At 51.7% G+C, this 18,864-nt stretch overlaps 2 protein-coding genes across 9 annotated transcripts in view; both read left to right on the forward strand.

The window, feature by feature from the left end:
• PLD2 (phospholipase D2) overlaps positions 1–14,485 on the forward strand; it is a 32,842-nt gene extending 18,357 nt beyond the window's left edge. The window contains exons 14-24 of the mRNA XM_081886747.1: positions 664–796; positions 1,463–1,581; positions 4,802–4,918; positions 6,055–6,159; positions 7,349–7,437; positions 9,428–9,541; positions 10,462–10,511; positions 11,484–11,618; positions 11,734–11,887; positions 12,708–12,819; positions 13,685–14,485. Coding sequence (XP_081742873.1) covers positions 664–796; positions 1,463–1,581; positions 4,802–4,918; positions 6,055–6,159; positions 7,349–7,437; positions 9,428–9,541; positions 10,462–10,511; positions 11,484–11,618; positions 11,734–11,887; positions 12,708–12,819; positions 13,685–13,909 — 1,353 coding nt within the window. The 3' untranslated portion in view covers positions 13,910–14,485. The remainder of the gene's footprint in view (positions 1–663; positions 797–1,462; positions 1,582–4,801; positions 4,919–6,054; positions 6,160–7,348; positions 7,438–9,427; positions 9,542–10,461; positions 10,512–11,483; positions 11,619–11,733; positions 11,888–12,707; positions 12,820–13,684) is intronic.
• A 1,623-nt stretch (positions 14,486–16,108) lies between these two features.
• MINK1 (misshapen like kinase 1) overlaps positions 16,109–18,864 on the forward strand; it is a 57,449-nt gene continuing 54,693 nt past the window's right edge. For all 8 annotated transcript variants that reach the window (XM_081886692.1, XM_081886693.1, XM_081886695.1 and 5 more), the window contains exon 1: positions 16,109–16,247. In XM_081886692.1, the coding sequence (XP_081742818.1) occupies positions 16,191–16,247 (57 nt within the window). In that variant the 5' untranslated portion in view covers positions 16,109–16,190. The remainder of the gene's footprint in view (positions 16,248–18,864) is intronic.

Below are 18,864 nucleotides of genomic sequence, written 5' to 3' on the forward strand. Positions count from 1 at the left end.
CACCGCTTTTTTTCCTCTGCAACTGATGTTCTGATTCGTCTGCATTCTGTGACATCACAGCCACGCTCAGCCAATGGCTGCAAGCTGTTTCAGAGCAGGCACATGGGCGCCACCTAGTGGCTGCCAAGCCCAGGAACGCTTCCATCCCCCTCTTTTTGCTTTTATCTTACGCTCTTTTCCCTCTTGCTTTCCTCTGAACTCCTGTTCTGATTCGTCTGCATTCCGTGACGTCACAGCCATGCTTGGCCAATGGCTGGCTGGCAAGCGTGTTCAGAGCACGCGAATGGGCACCACCTAGTGGTCGCCAAGCCCAGGAACGCTTCCATCGCCCTCTTTTTGCTTTCCTCTTTCGAGTTCCGCCACTCTTTTCCCTCTGCAATTCTGTTCTGATTCGTCTACATTCCGTGACATCACAGCCACGCTCGGCCAATGGCTGGCAGGCAAGTGGGTTCAGAGCAGGCACATGGGCGCCACCTAGTGGCCGCCAAGCCCAGGAACACCCTCTTTTTGCTTTCCTCTTTCTCCTTCTCATCTGTTTCTGACTCCGTTCCTCCTCTTCTCCTCCTCCTCCTCTTGCTTTCCCTCTCCCTCTTTCTCCCCCTCCCTCCCCACAGGGACACTGGTAGCCGCCTGCTCCTCCCGCTGACCCCCTCTCTCTCTCAGGGCGGAGGGGCTGCCCTTCCAGGGGGGGACGAAGCCCCCGTTGACCTGGCCAGCAACCAGCGCCTCTGGCTCGGCAAGGACTACAGCAACCTCATTGCCAAGGACTGGGTGCAGCTGGACAGGCCCTTCGAAGGTGGGTGAGGGGCTGGTGGGGAGGGGGTCAAACCCGGGTAAAGCGGGGGTGCCCCAAAACCACGTTTCCCTTCCCGCCCCACACCAAACTGGGAGCTGCCACGGGGGTCCATTGCAGTAGAAAAAAGACAGTCGCAGAACCGAGAACTTACACAAAACAAATGAAATACCGTGGGAAATCCCCAAAACGAGAAGGAATCGGCTGGAAATATTATCGTATAGAATTAAACCAAATAAAAGTTTAAGGAAAACCTAGAATCGAACCAAGCCTTAACGGGATGCCTGCTACAAACCTCGTTTCACTGAACTGTTCAGCTTCCTCAGAAGGAAATAGAGAAATCATAAACCTGAAATGATTTTAAACAAACTCAAGGACAGTGTTAGGAGAGAGGGAAGAAAACTTTGTCTCTATCCTACTACGCCGTGCATATTCCCGTTCCCCCAAAACAAAGCCCGATGGTCCATCACTGGGTCTGGTGTGTGGGGAAGCCCCCAGGTGTAAGGATGGAGGAGGCGATTCTGCCAGCCTCTGCAATGTCTCCGCTTTGCAATGCCCCTTAAGCCTGGCTGCTGGATCGGGCCCAAAGGGGCCTGATGGTGGGGGCTTCCAGGGTCCCAACCCCTCCCTGATCCTGCTGCCTGGGGGCTAACAGCAGGTGTGGGTCAGATTTCATTGACAGGTGCCAGACTCCACGGATGCCATGGAGGGACGTTGGCGTGGCCGTTCATGGCCTGGCCGCGCGGGACGTTGCACGGCACTTCATCCAGCGATGGAACTTCACCAAGGTGAGTCGCAGAATCGCAGAACGGCAGAGAATCACAGAATTGTCGGGCGGGGAGGGACACCCTGCATAGCTGTCAACTGTCCCTTATTTGGCGGGACAGTCCCTTATCCTAGCGCCGTGTCCCTCTGCTGTCCCTTATTGATGATGTCCCTTAAATTTCCCGGGTTTCAAAGGAAGCAGCTCCTCTCCCTCCCTCCCTCCCTCCCTGCCGGCCAGGGAGGCGGGAGGCTCCAACTGTGTTGCTTGGCTGCGTTGCTCACCCAATAAGGAGTCTGAGAACGACTGGGGGGTGGAGCTTGCATGCCTTGTGCCAATCAAATTGGCTGCGTCGCCTGGGGACTCGCCTTTGCTCAGCGCTTCCCAGCAGAGAGGGGACGGTGGTTTTCCTTGCTGCATCCCCTTTGCCGGGTTGCTGCGCTGTGGGAACCACCGCTTGAGGCTTCGTTTGGCTGCTGGCCGGGCTTTCTGCCTTTGGCTTGGAGGGGCTCAGAAGTTGAACATACCCATGCTTTGAAAATTCCTTATTTTGGCTGCTGATCCTTTATTTTCAAGGCTACTGGTCCCTTATTTTCAAATCTGTAAGTTGACAGCTATGACTCCCTGTTGCATTCCAAAGGCAAAGGAAGGATTGGACCCTGATTAATAAAATACACAGGAGGCTTGGCCAGAAAGACTCTGGGAGGAGGTGCGAATAATAATTCCTCTCCACCCCTCGGCCCAGGTCGTTTTATTCACAAAAGAACATATAACACAGCTCTTGTAAGAACCAGTCATTTCAAAAACATGGGACAAAGTTAGATCAGAGAAATCCTTTTACCTACAAAGAAACTATTTCCTACTTGAGCATGCATGCATAGTTCAGAGTAAATAAAATAGGAATCAAGGAGGAATGCGGAATGCATTTAGCAAATCCCGGAGGTCATAAACAGGAAAGGACGGACAGGTGGTATTTACCATCTCCTTGTGAATTCTTTTCCTGGCCCTTAAGATCTACCTAAAGATTAACAAAACTAACAAAAGCTGTTGTTGTTTAGTCATGTCCGCCTCTTCGTGACCCCCTGGAGCAGAGCACGCCAGGCCCTCCTGTCTTCCACTGCCTCCCGCCGTTTGGTCAAACTCATGTTTGTAGCTTCGAGAACACTGTCCCACCATCTCGTCCTCTGTCATCCCCTTCTCCTTGTGCCCTCCATCTTTCCCAACATCAGGGTCTTCTCCAGGGAGTCTTCTCTTCTCAGGAGGTGGCCAAAGTCTTGGAGCCTCAGCTTCAGGATCTGTCCTTCCAGTGAGCACTCAGGGCTGATTTCCTTCAGAATGGAGAGGTTGGATCTTCTTGCAGTCCATGGGACTCTCCAGAGTCTCCTCCAGCACCAGAATTCAAAAGCATCCATTCTTCGGCGATCAGCCTTCTTGATGGTCCAGCTCTCACTTCCATACATCACTACTGGGAAAACCAGAGCTTTAACTATACGGACCTTTGTCGGCAAGGTGATGTCAACAAAAGCTACATCAAAGCTGTCTTCTATCCTTATGGCCCAAAATGCTTGGTGAAGCAACTGGCCTGTGTCAAATGCTCTACGTGACGGTCAGGCAGACAGAAAGAAAATGGACAGTAGAGAAGATGGGCAGAGATGCAGAGGCTTGTGGGATTCGATCAGGAATTATTGTCAATGAATCAAGACCAGTCAACGCCATTTTTTCATCGTGGACGCAATGGCTTGCTCCAAATTTTCGTAATTCCTCATAGCAATCCCACCTGACCCCCACAACCTGCCCCCAGGGTCATCCAGCCCAACCACATTGCGATGTAAGAATTCCTGGCAGGTGAACGTCCCTCGTCCATTGGGAAACCTCCAAGGAAGGAGAGTCCATCTTCCCCGTCCAAGGGAGCCCATTCCGCTGCGCAGCAACTCTTCCTCTCCGAAATTCCCCCCTGCGGCTCAGTTGGAATCTCCCTTCTTGCAGTTTGGCTCCTGCCCTCCGAAACTACCGTATTTTTCGCTTCATAAGACGCACCTGACCATAAGAGGCACCTAGTTTTCAGAGGAGGAAAGGGGGAAAGCCCCAGTTTTTGAGGATCAGCTCACAGTTGTGCAGCTTCTTTTGCAAAGGGAAAAAATCCTGTTTTTATGGGGTTCAACTCACAGTTCTGCAGCTTCTTTAGGAAAGAAAAGGGAGCTGTTTCTACAGTTTCCAGACAGATAATAAGTCACATATCACTGGGGAAACAAACAGCCTCTGTCTGCAGAACATTCAACAATGGAGGCCTGGGCAAGGGGGCGGAAAGGGAGCCAGCGACTGACCACACATTTGCTCCATAAGACACACAGACGTCTCCCCGTCCTTTTTAGGAGGAAAAAAGTGTGTCTTATGGAGCGAAAAATACGGTAGCTTGCTCCGTCTTCCGTGGGGCAGCCCTTCAGTGGTGCATGTTGAGGGGAAGGGGGTGTAGAGATGGTGGGGCTGAACAGCACCCCCACCCCCAGATCTGCCAGCAGAGACAACAAATATCTCTTCTGCCCCCCCCCCAGCCAATAACCCCCCCTTGCAAATAAATACAATTCCAGGGTTAAGACTGTCTGAGTGCAGCAGATCTGGGACTCCACGGCCACCTCTGCTGGGCAAAGATGCTTCTGGGGGTGTCCCCCCCCCTCCTGATTTTCCTTTCTTTTCCTTTCTTTTTTCAATTTTTTTTATTCATTTTATAACACAACTAAGCAACACAAACAGAAAAAAACAAACAATACAAACCAATTCTTGTCTTATCCTTATTTTTTCTAAACATTGTTAGGTGGGCTTCCCAAGTCCCCCCTATCTAATTTTCACCTCATCTTTAGCAGTTTACATATATCATAATTTTTAACCATATTTTTTATCCCGCTTACTTTTACCATAAAGATCTTCACATTATATCACTTACAAATAATACACTTTTAAAATACACTGTCTTCTACTTTTAACCCTACAGCGTATATCCGCTTCCAAAGCTATTCTAAGATTTAAATATTAACATATTTTTAAAAAATATTCTTTAAACTTCTTCTTCCACCGTCTCTTCTCTCTGGTCTAGGAGTCTCATGGTCAGTTCGGCAAGTTCCATATAGTCCGTCATCTTCATCTGCCATTCTTTGATAGTTGGTAGATCTTGTTTCTTACAATTCTTCGCTCGTAATTTTCTCGCAGCTGTTGTGGCAAACCCTCCTTCTGCTTTTCTCCCCCTCCAGACCGTGAAGCCCAAGTACAAAGGGCCAGACTACCCCCACCTGCTCCCCAAGTCCCATCGAGCAACACCCCTGCAGGTCCCGTTCGTCGTGCCTGGGGCTCAGACCGCCAACGTTCAGGTGAGAGGCTGGGTGGCGCTCTCTGTGTGGGCAGATTTCCCACCATCATGGGCACCTGGTTGGCAATAATAATAATAATAATAATAAACAACACTAAAATACAATAACCTATTAAACATTAAAAGCTTCCCTGAACAGGGCTGCCTTCAGATGTCTTCTAAAAGTCTGGTAGTTGTTGTTCTCCTTGACATCTGGTGGGAGGGCGTTCCACAGGGCGGGTGCCACCACCGAGAAGGCCCTCTGCCTGGTTCCCTGTAACCTCACTTTTCGCAGGGAGGGAACCGCCAGAAGGCCCTCAGAGCTGGACCTCAGTGTCCGAGCAGAACGATGGGGGTGGAGACGCTCCTTCAGGAATTCTGGACCAAGGCCGTTTAGGGCTTTAAAGTTCAGTACCAACACTTTGAATTGTGCTCGGAAACGTACTGGAAGCCAATGTAGGTCTTTCAGGACTGGTGTTATGTGGTCTCCCAGTCCCCAGTCTAGCTGCCGCATTCTGGATTAGTTGTAGTTTCCAGGTCACCTTCAAAGGTAGCCCCGCGTAGAGCGCATTGCAGTAGTCCAAGCGGGAGATAACTAGAGCATGCACCACTCTGGCCAGACAGTCCGCAGGCAGGTGGGGTCTCAGCCTGTGTACCAGATGGAGCTGGCAGACAGCTGCCCTGGACACAGATTTGACCTGTGCCTCCATGGACAGCGAGTCCAGAACGACTCCCAGGCTGCGCACCTGGTCCTTCAGGGGCACAGTTGCCCCATTCAGGACCAGGGAGTCCCCCACACCTGCCCATTTCCTGGCAACCGCAGGGACAGGATGCTCAGATGGGCGCCCCTTTGACATGCTCCAGCAAGATATTCTCGCAGCCCTATAGGATTTTGAGCTTGGTTTTTCATAGAGTTGGAAGGGATCCTCCAGGTCATTTAGTCCAACCCGGGCAAGACCTGTTTTGGGTTTTCAGACACAGAATGTCTGGGAATTGCGAGGGGTGCGTGGAAAGGTGAGGGCAAACAGGAAGGGCCCCAGGCCAGCCGGGCCAGGCTCTCTTTCACCTTCTCCTGCTTCGCAGGGCTGTTGTTCTGTGGCTGTAGGAGAGGAAATGGTAAAAAAAGAGCTTTTTTTGGCCTCCCTCCATTTCCTGCAGGTGTTGCGCTCTGTGGACCGCTGGTCGGCCGGCCTCCACGAACACTCGATCTACAACGCCTACCTGAGCGTCATCAAGGAGAGCCAGCATTACCTGTACATTGAGGTAGGTCTCGGGACAGGTGAGAGGGAGGGGGGAGAGACTGAGACCTCTTCATCTTCCTCTTCCTTTGGGCCCAAAGGAGAAGGATGGGGGAAATGGAAGTCAGGGGGAAAAGTCAAATTTGTGGGTGGGGCAGTAGAGGAGTGTGTCATTATTTCCGTGATTGTAAGTTGCTTTGAGCTGCTTTTATTTTATCATATTTTATTTTACTTTGGCAAACCTTTATCAGGCATTACAAATATGGGCCATCATAAAACATCCATATATAAAATATATACAAATAAACTGCCATGCAAAAATATGTAATAACGAGGATTTCCATTGGAATTTCTTCCCGCTAAATAGTGGGAAGCCCAGAAAAGTAGAATTCTCTGACGAATCCAAATTGTGCGGATTTGCTAATTTTCACATATTTTGCACCATGTGGGCTGTTTTGTATATTTGTTGGCACTTTGCAGGGCAAAGGAAGTCATGCTTTTAGCTCCTAGAAATTCTTCTTAGCTGGTTCTCCAGAAGCTGCTAAACCTTCAGCAAGCGTTGCCTACACACTCTCAACCAGCGTTTACAGATTTTAAAACAGCTTCTTGGGAAGCTTCTCAACACCACATTGCTTTCTGAGATGTGATTTTGACATGCACATCGCCTTGCCTTATTCATTCTACATGCAACCCAGGAACTCTCTCCGCTTTGAACTGCTTTGAAGGTGGCAACCCACCTTGGAACCATAGAGATGCTGTTAAGTTGTGGGTGAACATATCAGACGCCACAGCGATTCTTCAAACAGCTCTTGTTTATTCACAGGCCCAGAACAGAACTGGGCTGAAGGGTTCAGCCAACCTGCTTATATAGAGCTCAACTACAATGCAACAGGAACCATTTTCTGTAACTACCCAATCACTGAACGTCACTTTCAATTCCTCATTTGCATATGTGGACCTGAGTGGAAACTATCTACAGTATCCCCCTGTACATAACTGATGAGCAAGCGGGTCTCTGAGGAAGGGCAGAGTGCAGCTTTTTTTTAATGCAACACATGTCCCCAGGCAGCTAAGAGGAGCCCCGGTTTGGGGAGGGAAAGGCAGGGGGTTTCTGTTTGTCTTTTGCAGCATAGAGACCTCTCTCTCTCTCTCTCTCTCTCTCTCTCTCTCTCTCTGCTCCCTCACCAATGCACCCTCTTTTCTTCCTGCTCTAGAACCAGTTCTTCATAAGCTGCGCAGATGGGCGTTCGGTGATCAACACCGTGGGAGACGCCATTGTTGACCGAGTGCTGCTTGCCCACAGGTCTGTCCCATCAGCCACTGTTTTGGCCCAAACTGAGATTGGCTGCAATGCCTCATTAGCAGGGGGTGGGGTAAGCACTCTGCGCATGCTCAGTGGGACACAACTCTTCCCTTTCCAGGGCTGCATTGCACACTCCAGGCCTCCGGGTTCAACTTGCCCCCTTCCCTAACTCGGCTCAGGGCCGCTCCCATAAAATCAAAACACGAATGCCAGCCTGGCAAAAAAAACATGTGCATTCATTATTCCTTTTATAAATGGCTAGAGATCTGATAGATCGGTTCCAACTAGCTATAACATTGTTTGGCTTTTTTTAAAAAAGGAAAAATAGGATCAGCTGGAGAAGGGTTAAATGAATTAAGAAAAATGAAGTGGATCTAATTATTGGAGCCCTTTGTTTTGATTACAGTGGCACCTTGGCTCTTAAACTTAATCCTTTCCGGAAGTCCATTCGAAAACAAGACGTGCGTTCCCATAGAAAGCAATGCAAAACAGGTTAATCTGTTCCAGACTTTTAAAAACAACCCCTAAAACAGCAATTGAACATGAATTTTACTATCTAACAAGACCATTTATCCATAAAATGAAAGCAATAATCAACGTACTGTACTATAAAATAAATAAGACAGCATTGTAGATGATAAAAATTAAATAGAATTTTTCTTCATATCTGCAGTGATGATAGTCATTGTTTGGGTGGGGGGCTTTTACCAATCTCCACAGTCACACAATCAGTCAATCAATCAGTAGCTGAACACAGTTTTTGTGAACACAATCACAAAAACAAATTCCACACAGTCACAAAAACAAATTAACTGAAAAAGCCTCAAAAAACGCAAAATAAATAGCAAAAATAAAAGCACCAAACTTAATCCATTCCGGAAGTCAGTTTGATTTCCGAAATGTTCAAAAACCAGGGCGCAGCTTCTGATTGGTGCAGGCTTGCCGGAAACAGCAGCCGACACCCGCATCGGACTTCGGCTTCGGAAAAATGTTCGAAAACCGGAACACTTACTTCCGGGTTTTCGGTGTTTGCGAACGAAGGTGTTTGAGAACAAAGGTACCACTGTGTGTGCGTCCTATGGGGCGAATGCAGGCTTTCGCTGAAGCCTGGAGAGCGAGAGGGGTCGGTGGGCACCAACATCTCTCGCTCTCCAGGCTTCAGGAAGCTATCCACAAGCCTGGGGAGCCCGCGGGAGGTCCCGCGGGCTCGCAAGGCTTGCGGGCAGCAGCCTGCAGCCCAAAAGCTCGAGGGACAGCGGGGAGGTGCAGCGCCGCCACCCCGCTATTCCCTGACCTGATCTGGAGGCTGACGGGGGGGGGGGGAGAAGCAAGCTTGCTTCTCTCCCCCGCCAGCCCCACAAACTCGGGGGACAGCGGGGCAAGCCGCTGCCCCGCGGGGGCTAGAGAGGCTGTCCCTGAAGGCAGAAGAGGGAGACGGAGCGCTCCGTCTCCCTCTCCTAGCTTGGGGATGGCTGTGCAAACCTAGGGGGTGGGGGAATAAAAATTTTTCCCTTGATTTCCCCCCCCCCAAAAAAAAACTAGGTGCGTCCTATGTGCCGGTGCGTCCTATAGGGCGAAAAATACGGTAATTTGTGCTTATAGTGTGGCAGCCCCTACACTCTGGAACTCCCTGCCGATTGATGTCAGCCTTCAGCTGTATACTGAATTTAAAAACATTCTTGCTTCAACAAACCTGTCCTGGATGCTTAGAAAACCAGTGTGAATTTTAACCAGCATTCAGTACTTGAACCTTTACATGTTTCAAAGTATTGCTGGTTTTATTGGTGTTTGTAAAAGGACTGTTCTTGCTGGTTTCCTCTTTTTCTCTAATTGATATTTACTTCTGTAACAACAGTTTTGGTATGGGGGGGGAACAATTTTAAAAATGGGGGAAACCAAGCAATTCCAGAGGCAGGGGACTTCGGGGGCCAGGAAGTACTTCCGGGGGCCACAGCCACTAACCACGGTGGGGTTTTCCCCGCACTTGCAGCGAGAAGAAGCCCTTCCGGGTCTTTGTCCTGCTCCCGCTGCTGCCTGGGTTTGAGGGAGACATCGCCCAGGGCGGAGGAAACTCCATCCAGGCCATTCTGCACTTTACCTACAGGTGAGTTTGGAAAGTGGGGCTGGGGGGGTGGGAGCAGGTGCAGGACACAGCAATGGGGCTGGGGGCAAAGGCAGGGAGGCTGGCTGCGAGGGGTGCAGGATCACGTGATCATTTACCAGTTTTGCGTTGTGTGCTTTTTTGACAACCGCATTTTTGCACCCTCTATAAACCAGAGCAAGGCGGAGGGCTTGAAAAAGCACTTTGGGACCACATCCCTTTGGGGGTGCCTGGCACACAAAGCGTCTTTAAGCTGTCAGTTTTCCTCAAGGAGCAAGATCCCCCCCGAATCTTGTGCAAGCTTCCCGGACCCCTGTGGGATCTCACACCATCTTCTCAGATTCCCAAGAGATTTCGTGCAAGCATCACAGATCCCCACCAGATCTTTCAGAGCTTCCCAGACCCAGCACACTGCCCCCCCCCCAAGAAAGGAAGAGAGCTTAAGAACTCTTTTTTTTTTCAGCTCTCTCTCCACCTTGCTTGGGGGCAAGGCTAGCTCAACACTAGGTTGGGAGAGTATCGGGTCCCCCACAAACCTCTCTGGTCCCCCACAAACCTCTCTCACCCCCTAGCCATGGGGCAGCTCCAAGGATGTGGGTGTCCAGGATTTTCGGAATCCTTGGAAGGAAACCCCTGTGCAAGATGCGATTGCATTTTAGATTATCCCCCCCCCGCCTCTGCCATTCCCCTAAGTTGTTGTTTCACAAGGTTTTTGCTTTGCACCCCACCCTATCTCAAGGTGTCAAGGAGGGTCCCCAAGACAGGCTGGGAGGGTCTGTCCACATCCCCCATTCTCAGCAGGGTGCTTTGGGCTGATATCTAGAGCTGGGGGGGGGGGCAACAGGGTGGTGGGGAAGGAGGTGCATGGGGGGGACACCCTAAGTGACTCCACTGTCTAATTCCCCCCCCATCCTCTTTCCCAGGACACTCTGCCGCGGGGAGGCATCCATCGTCAGCCGGCTCAAGGCAGTCAGTAAGTGGGGAGGGGTGTGTGGCAAGGTATGGGGAGTGTCAGTAAGTGGGGAGAGGGTGTGTGCCCCCTCCCAGCCCCAAACATACTGGGAAAACCTCAGAACTCTTCGTCTGAGACTGCATGGGGCAGGGTGTCTCTCTGCCAACCCTAGTCAGAAGAAGGACTCCTTGTGGTTCTGCTGTGGCGCTGTGCCATGCTGCCCCTAGCTAAAAATCCCTCTCCTACAATCCCAGGTACTGTCGGGGCTAAGTCATAGAATTGTGGTGGCACCCGAGGGCCATCTATTCCGACCCCGTGCAATTCAAGAACCAGCTTCCACAGTGCCGAGGGGTGTAGCGTTCCCAAAGCAAGGAAGGATTGGACTCTGATTAATAGAATACACACGAGGCTCAGGGAGGAGGTGCCAATCATAATTTCCTCTCCACCCCTCGGCCCAGGTCGTTTTATTCACAAAAGAACTTTTTACATTGTGTTCGTAAGAACCAATCAGATTTCCTCTGAGGATTTCAAAAAAACCCACATGGGACAAAGTCAAATAAGAAGAAATTCTTTTAACTACAGTGGTGCCTCGGGTTAAGTACTTAATTCGTTCCGGAGGTCCGTTCTTAACCTGAAACACCACTTTAGTTAATGGGGCCTCCCTCTGCCGCCGCGTGATTTCTGTTCTCAGCAAAGTTCTTAACCTGAAGTACTATTTCTGGGTTAGCAGAGTCTGTAACCTGAAGGTTATGTAACCCGAGGTACCACTGTATTTCATAATTCCTCACAGCAATCCCACCTGAGCCCCACACTGTGGATATCTGCACTCCTACAGAGGGGAAAGGCACTTTACACATGCTCTAAAGTGCCCCTGTTTCCACGCTCTTAGCAAGCTCCAGAGTTTACCCCCTGGAACCGGAAAGGGAAGCCCCCACAGGCCGGGCGCAACGCTATCCCGCTAACCCCCACCTCTCTCCCTCTTTCCTCGAAAAGTGGGGGACGACTGGAAGAGCTACATCTCCTTCTGCGGGCTGAGGACCCACGGGGAGCTGCGGGAGAAACTCCTGACGGAGCTGGTCTACATCCACAGCAAGATGCTCATTGCGGACGACCGGCGCGTCATCATCGGTGAGGGGGGGGGCCCTGGGAACGCCTCTCCCCGCAGGAGGCCACTTGTAGCATCCAGCGTGGGCTGCCCCCCCCAATTTCCCTTAATGGCTTCCTTGCTGTCTCCTGCCCCAAGGCTCAGCCAACATCAACGACCGGAGTCTCCTGGGGAAGAGGGATAGTGAGCTGGCCGTCCTGGTTGAGGACACGGATCTGGTGCCGTCCATCATGGGTGGGCAGGAGTACCAGGCGGGGAAGTTTGCCCTGAGCCTGCGACTCGACTGCTTCAGGTGGGTGCCAGCAGGGTTGTCTTCGTCTTCTTCTTTTTTATTTTCAATGCAAAATTACAACAAAAATTAGAAACATTAAATCCAAAATAAAACAGTGCAAACAAGAGAAAAAACAAACAACAACAACAAAAATCTACAAATAAAACCATATCATCATTCTAATCTAGTCATTACATACATACATACATATTGCCTTCCTTCCTTTGTTCTAAGACCTCAAAATTTTTACTCTTTCAAAGTTGTTGTGTCTAACGTACATTGTCTTTATACTTTTCACACCATTTTTCTCTTTCTTTAACCCTGCAAAGCATCGTTCATTACATACCGATAGGCTTACTCCGTTTTTTCATATGCTCTTTAGCACAGGGTTGTCTTCTAGGGGTAAGGGAGGAACCGAGTCAGGGATCATGGGGCCTAGAGACCCCCCCCCCACCCCACTGTGGGAGTCTCAGCAGTGCAGGTGAGAAGGAACTTGGGGTCCCCATCTTCTTTGAAAGCCAGCCTGGTCAGTGGCCTTTGCTGCCTCCTACGGCGGTGAGTTCCACAGTTCAACGAGGGGCTGTGTGAAGAAGGCCTTTATCTTTCTGCATCTCCCAACGTCCACCCTCTTTAGTTGCCCACAACGTCCGCTGCTATTTTGACAGAGGGAGCAAAACTCTCCTATCTCCAGTTTCTCCCTGCCTTGCCTCTCTTTATCGGCTGCTGTCGTGTCGCCTCTTCTCTAAATTAAACCCTCCAGAACAAATAGTCTGCCTGGGGCTGAAGCGGCTTTGTGCGTCGCTGACCTGGGCAAACCCTCTTTTTCCTACCCTGCCGGCAGGTGCGTTTTGGGGGTGGCTTCTGACCTGGACATTCAAGACCCGCTCAGCGACCGCTTCTTCTGGGACGTCTGGCAAGCCACAGCTTCGTCCAACACCAGCATCTACGACAAGGTGTGTAGCGGACCCCCAGGGGTCATCCAGCCCAGCCCGCTGCAGTGTGGGAATCGCGACGGAAGCGCCCTGAAGAGGCAGCCACCCACCCGACCTCTGCTTAAAATCCTGCCGGGAAGGAGGGTCTTAGGTTCCCCATTGCTGCCCCATAGCTTTCCCTTGGAGCAGGATCTTGCTTGGGGACAGCACCCCGACTCCAACAGGTGTTTGTACCTCCTTCAACAACAGGGACTGCGCCTTAATGGCTTAGGGTCCTCTTATTTACTGCCTCTCCTGGTCTGCCCCGCAGAGGAGCTTAAGGTCCACGAATAAGCATAGTTTAGAGGTCCCGGGCCCTAAGGAAGTCAGATTATCCTCCACCAGGGCCAGGGCCTTCTCAGTGGTGGCTCCGACCTGGTGGAATGCTCTGTCCCATGAGACCAGGGCCCTGCAGGATTTAACCTCCTTCCGCAGGGCCTGTAAGACAGAGCTACTCTGCCTGATCTTTTATTCCTCTTCCTTCCCTCCCTCTCCCCTTTTTATGAAGATTACCCGCTTTGGGATCCCACAGCTAATTCTCCCCTGGTCTCCTCGCTGGCCCAAACAGGACTCATTCAGCCAGCTAGCCCTGGTGATCATCTAATGTTTATTGGATGGATTCCCCAACCCCTAAATTGATTTTTGAATTCTGAATTGTTATTCACGTTTTATACTGTATTTTATGCTGTTTTTCTGTTGCATCAATTAAGTGTTTTAAATTTGTTGTTAGCTGCCCTGAGCCCGGTTTTCTGAACCGGAAAGGGCAGAGTATAAATAAAAAATTATTATTATTATTAATGTTGGGCATTTTGTTCTCTTTCTCCCCGCAATTCCTCCTCTCCGCCAGGTCTTCTCCTGCCTCCCCACCGACACCGTCAAGTCCCGGAGGGACCTGCAAGATCACATCAGCAAGAAGAGCCTGGCCTCCGAGAGCCCCATCCTGGCCCGGGACCACCTTCAGAAGGTGAAAGGCCACCTGGTCCAGTTTCCTCTGGAGTTCCTGGCCGAGGAGTATCTCCTGCCCCCTCGCAACAGCAAGGAGGGCATGATCCCCGTGGAGGTGTGGACTTGACGCAGCAGGCAGGGGGAGCCCCGAGGGGAAAACAGGAGGAGGCACGCAGAGAGCATTTACACTCTGCACGCGACCCGTGAGCCTCTCTCCCCCATTTGCAGCTCCGGCTTGTCTGGAATTTTCAGCAAGGAACGACTCTTGTCTTTGGCCAGAGCTGGGTGACGGGACACCACCCTCTGGGGTAACTTCCGCCATTGCGAATTAGTTTAAGGGCTTTCGCCAACCTGGTTTAAAGCCACAAAACACTTCTCTTCCACCGGCACTAATTTTGTATTCCTAAGTGAGGAAGGTCCTGTCTCATTTCCCAAAAATCCTAAAGCTTCCAGGAGGTTGGAACGGAGCACCCCACCAGTTTTTGCACCCCATAGTTTCTCTCAACCTCCCTTGTTTCGGAACCACTTTCCGTTTAAATCCAGCACCATAAATTGGTTGTGAAACCGGTTCGGCTGCAGCGGAAACAGCAGGAACTGTGCAAAACATTACTCCGTTGCAGCAAGAAACGAACAATGCTGCTTCCTCGGTGCCTTAAGAAGAAACTCCATTTTAAAGCAATAATAAAGATTCCATTAGTCCTGAGACTTTCTGTCGCCATTTCTCCCAGTGGGATCCGGAGACGGCTGCCAACATCTTGGCCCGTTTCAAATCTGGTGCAACTGTGCTCAGTAAAGGCGAGAAATTGGCATATAACGCAGCTTGGAAGGGAAACACGGTGGAGGTGGAACTGTTGAACTGGAAGTTGTTTGTAAAAAAAATTGGAAATCAAATAAAAAATCATATTAGGGGGAAGGAGGGGAAATGGATCTGGCCGTTCCTATGATAACAAGGCAGATGGGGGGCTCTTCGCCCCATAGTCCAGTGGCAGGGTGGCCATGTGTCCTCTTTTCCCAGGACGGGTCCTCATTTTCAGGGGTAAAATCGGAGACAAATTGCATTTATTTGCTTGGAACGGCTGCCGTCGCGTCGTCGTCTTTGCTCTTCAAAATATGGCAACCCTCTAAGACCGATGATGGGGCTGATCCGGATCATTTGCATCGCCTACGTTTGAGGAGGGAGAAGATCTGTAGCAAATTTTGCCTCTAAACAACACAACACAACGTCCTGTTGCCGCTCTCAGACCTGAGAGGAGCTTCATGGGTCCTTCATGGGGGGATTCGAACCCTGATCTCTTCCAGGTCTTCGTTTGGCTCTCTAGATTCAAAAGCATGGACAAACGGTCGGATATTTAAAACATAAATATGTCCAGGCGCTGAATCTGCTCCGTCTCCCTCAGAGCAGTAACAGGGGCCCATCTTTATTTAAAGTTTAAACAAGATATCCAAAATGCTGCTGCACCTTTTTTATTTTGATTAATGATTTTATTGTCCTCTTGGCAAACCTCTTTCGGGTTTGTTTTTGAAAAAACAATCCAATTTAATAAATAGCAGTAACAAAGCGGCGTATTCATTTTACGAAGCAAAATCACAGTAAATACAATCTTTCTTTTGGGCCGTGTTGTTTGCGACGGCGTGTGGTTATTTCTGAAGCTGCCCGTGAAGCGGGAGGGTTAAGATTACACGAAGTAATGATGCATTAAAACGAGAGCGGCAGCTTTAATTGTTTTAGGCAGCGTTAGAAGGTGTTTTCTGTGGAAACGGAGATCTCGACAGGGACAATGTCTGAGCACATGAGGTGTTTTTGGCCCTCGAGTTTCCTCACACGACGAATCTGTGGGGCTTTTTTCACCTCACGGAAAACCGCCGTCAGAAAAAGGCGGGAAAAGCCGGCTCCCCGCGCCGCTCCACGGAGCATGCGCCTCGGAGCACTAGCGTCGCCCCTCCGACTTCCGCCACACTTCCCTCCAGCATACACTACACAGTATTCGACCACGTGCAAGTCCCCGCCTCCCGTACGTGCTCGCACGTCCCTTCCGCCACCCTTCGCCTTCCGCGCCTGCGCCGCCCAGGCCCTCTCCGCGTCGTGACTTCCGCCGCTCCCCGCCTCTTCCGCGCCCTCCAGGCGCCTGCGCGGGAGCCGCCTCTCCCCGCCGCCGCGCCTGCGCCTCGCCTCGCGCGGGCCGCCGCCCTCAGCGCGCCTGCGCGGAGCGGGAGAGCCTCCGCCCACTCGGCCCCCCGCGCCTGCGCAGTGCGGCGCTGCTTTTCCCTCCCTGGCGCCTGTCAGTCCGTCCGTCGCTCTGTGAGGGGGAAGAGCGAGAGCGAGGAAGAGGAAGAGGAAGAAGAAGATGGGGCCGCGGCAGCAGCAGCAGCACTGAGCGGGGGGGGGGGACCAGCAGCCGCCGCCCGCCATGGCCGACCCGGCCCCCGCCCGCAGCCTCGACGACATCGACCTCTCCGCCCTCAGGGTGAGCGGGGGGGGCAGGGAGGGGTCAAAGGTCAGGGGAGGGGGAGGGAACAGGAAGGGCACAGACTAACCCCCCCCCAAAAAAATTCTTCCGTGGGGCTGGGAGGGGTGAGGAGGGGGCTGCAGCTGTGACGCCCCCCCCGGTGTAGTCTGTGGGTTGGGGGGGGCGCCGGGGGGGGTGCCTGGGTTGGAAGGCGGCGGCGAGGAGCCTCTCGCCCCCCCCCCGCGCCTCTGCTGCAGGGGCGAGCCGTGCCGTGTCATCCCCCCCCGTCTGGCAACCTGCAGCACGGGGGGGGGCAGGGGGGGCGGGCTCGCCTCTTCCTCCTCTCTCCTTCTGCCGCCCCCCCCCACACACGACGCAGCCCTTCCTCTCTCCTGGTTGCTGCAGTCGTGTTTTGTGGGTGGGGGTTGCCCTCTCTAGAGGGGTTGCCCTGCTTGGGGGTGGGGGGAGATTAGGAAGAGCCAGCCCCCCCCCCAGCAAAGGGATGGTGGGGTGAGCAAAGCGGGGGGTGGGGAGACACCCACTGCCTTCTCTATGCCTGTGTTGCTTTCTGTCTCCCAGTCGGAACACGCACATGTTTTAGGGCGGGGGGGGGGCACAAGGGTGTGCTTTAAAAAGCTGGATTGTGCTAATGGGTCGGCAGACCTTCCCCCCCACACACACACCTCTCCCACCCCACCGTTTCCTTTCAAGGTTCTGTGTTTATAAAGCCTTCTTTCTGGGCCCCGCAATCTCCTTCCTGCTGGTTTTTAAAAGGCTTGTTTAACCCTTAAACTGGCAGGCAGCTCCCCACCTTCGACTGGGCTGCTTCCGTGGTTGTTAGCTAGCCTGCGCAATCTAACTTGCTCTATGAATATTCGTCATCCGTAATAACTCTTGCCACCTGAATTTGCTGAATTCGCTTTACCCCGGTAGAGTATCGCCCTGGTTATTCAGTGTCACTGTTACCACCGGGAAGAGTCCTGAGAGTTTCGGGATAATTGTTGCCTTGCTATATTTCAGGCCCTCTTTTAAAAGTGTGCCTTTGGGTGTTCCAGAGCCCTTGGGGTCCCCACAGCTCAGTTCGGGTCTTCATGGTTTCCTTGGTGGGTTCCTTGCTCAGAAACTGGAGGGGACAGGAGAGACTGGGATCACCTCTCCCTTTCCTTCCTCTGTTGCCTCCCACAGCAGTGAAAATGATTGATATACTGGAAGCTCCTTGCTGCAGGGACCTGCTTCTTGCTTACGAAGCCCCATTTAGTACCAGGCATAACTGCTTTTAAATACCAATAATGTGACCAGCAGGCTCTTTGTAATGCTTTGCCAAATGACCCTTTTAAAGAGGAAGATTTTACTGTCATCGCTTGCAAGGTAGCTCTGGGGACACAGCAATGGGAGAAGTAACTTTCCTCCTTTCCTTTTAACCTTCATGCTGCGCCTGCTGCAGCTGATGGCTTTGCCTAAAATGCCCCCCTTTGCAGAGGGCACCTGGGAGGGGTGCCTGTCCGAGGCCTGTTTGCCCTCTTGCTGAGTGTAGCAGTGGGCTTTTCCCTTTGCGTGCATGAGTGTGCTTGTGGCTCCTGTTTCTTGCAGTTAAAAGGGAACTTGGTGAGTCATGGTTGGCGATGTGCAGGGCTGGATTGTTGTGGCGAGATTTGCCACTGTGGGGTTTACGAGGTGGAGTTTTTCACCTGTTGCCTCCTCCCCTCAAGTTGTTTTCCTCACAGGCTCGCACGCATGCGTCATTTCTGTAGCAGGATGGGCTGCTTTCATCTGTGCGCTGTCAGCAGAATCGGGAGCCGAGGGAGCCCTTTGGAATGCAGCCTGCCTTTCCCTTTCATTCAGGGAGGGAGCCTCTCAGTATCTGGAATCATCACCTCAGGGAGGTTGCACAAGCCGTGTCCTGATGGATGGGGAACATGCCCCTCCCTCGCCTCAGCTGATCCCATGTTTTCCCACTGTGGAAACATAAGAATATCCCTGCTGGATCAAACACCGTCTATTCCAACATCCTGTTCTCACAGTGGCCACAAGCAAAATCTCAGCACAACGACAGCGCCCTCCCCACTTGTGATTCCCAACAAGTCATACTCAGAGAGGCGCACTCTGTCTCCGACAGTGGAGGCAGAGAACAGCTGGCATAGCTAGTAGCCATCGGCGGTTCGCTCCTCCTCCATGAATTTGCCCGGTCCTCTTTTAAAGCCATCCAAGTTGGTAGCCATCCCTTCTTCATCCTGCAGGAGGGAGTTCCACAGTTTAACTATGCTCTGCGTGAAGAAGGACTTTGTTTTATCTCTCCTGAGATAACATACATGCACCTTGTGTGCCTCCTTGTCAGGATCCATCCCAGGAGGATATGTGGATGAAGGAAAGGATAGGAGTGGTTTTCTTGAAACCAGGATTGAGAAATAGCTTATTGTGGTAACTTCCTGTCAGAATGTGCGAGCTTCCCAGTTTCACAAGTTCTCACCGTACAGAAAAGAATCAAGTCCACCACCCCCACCCCCCGTTTGAAGAGATCTGTGAAACTCGAAAGCTTGCACGCTCCTGCACCAGCCTAAGTTTGGCACAATAACAGTATCTTCATCTGTTCTGTGTGGCTTACGAACCTCTGGGCCAACAGGACAACAATCAGCTA

This window comes from Podarcis melisellensis (genome assembly GCF_964234715.1).
Source record: "Podarcis melisellensis genome assembly, chromosome: 13".
NCBI classification, from domain to species: domain Eukaryota; kingdom Metazoa; phylum Chordata; class Lepidosauria; order Squamata; family Lacertidae; genus Podarcis; species Podarcis melisellensis.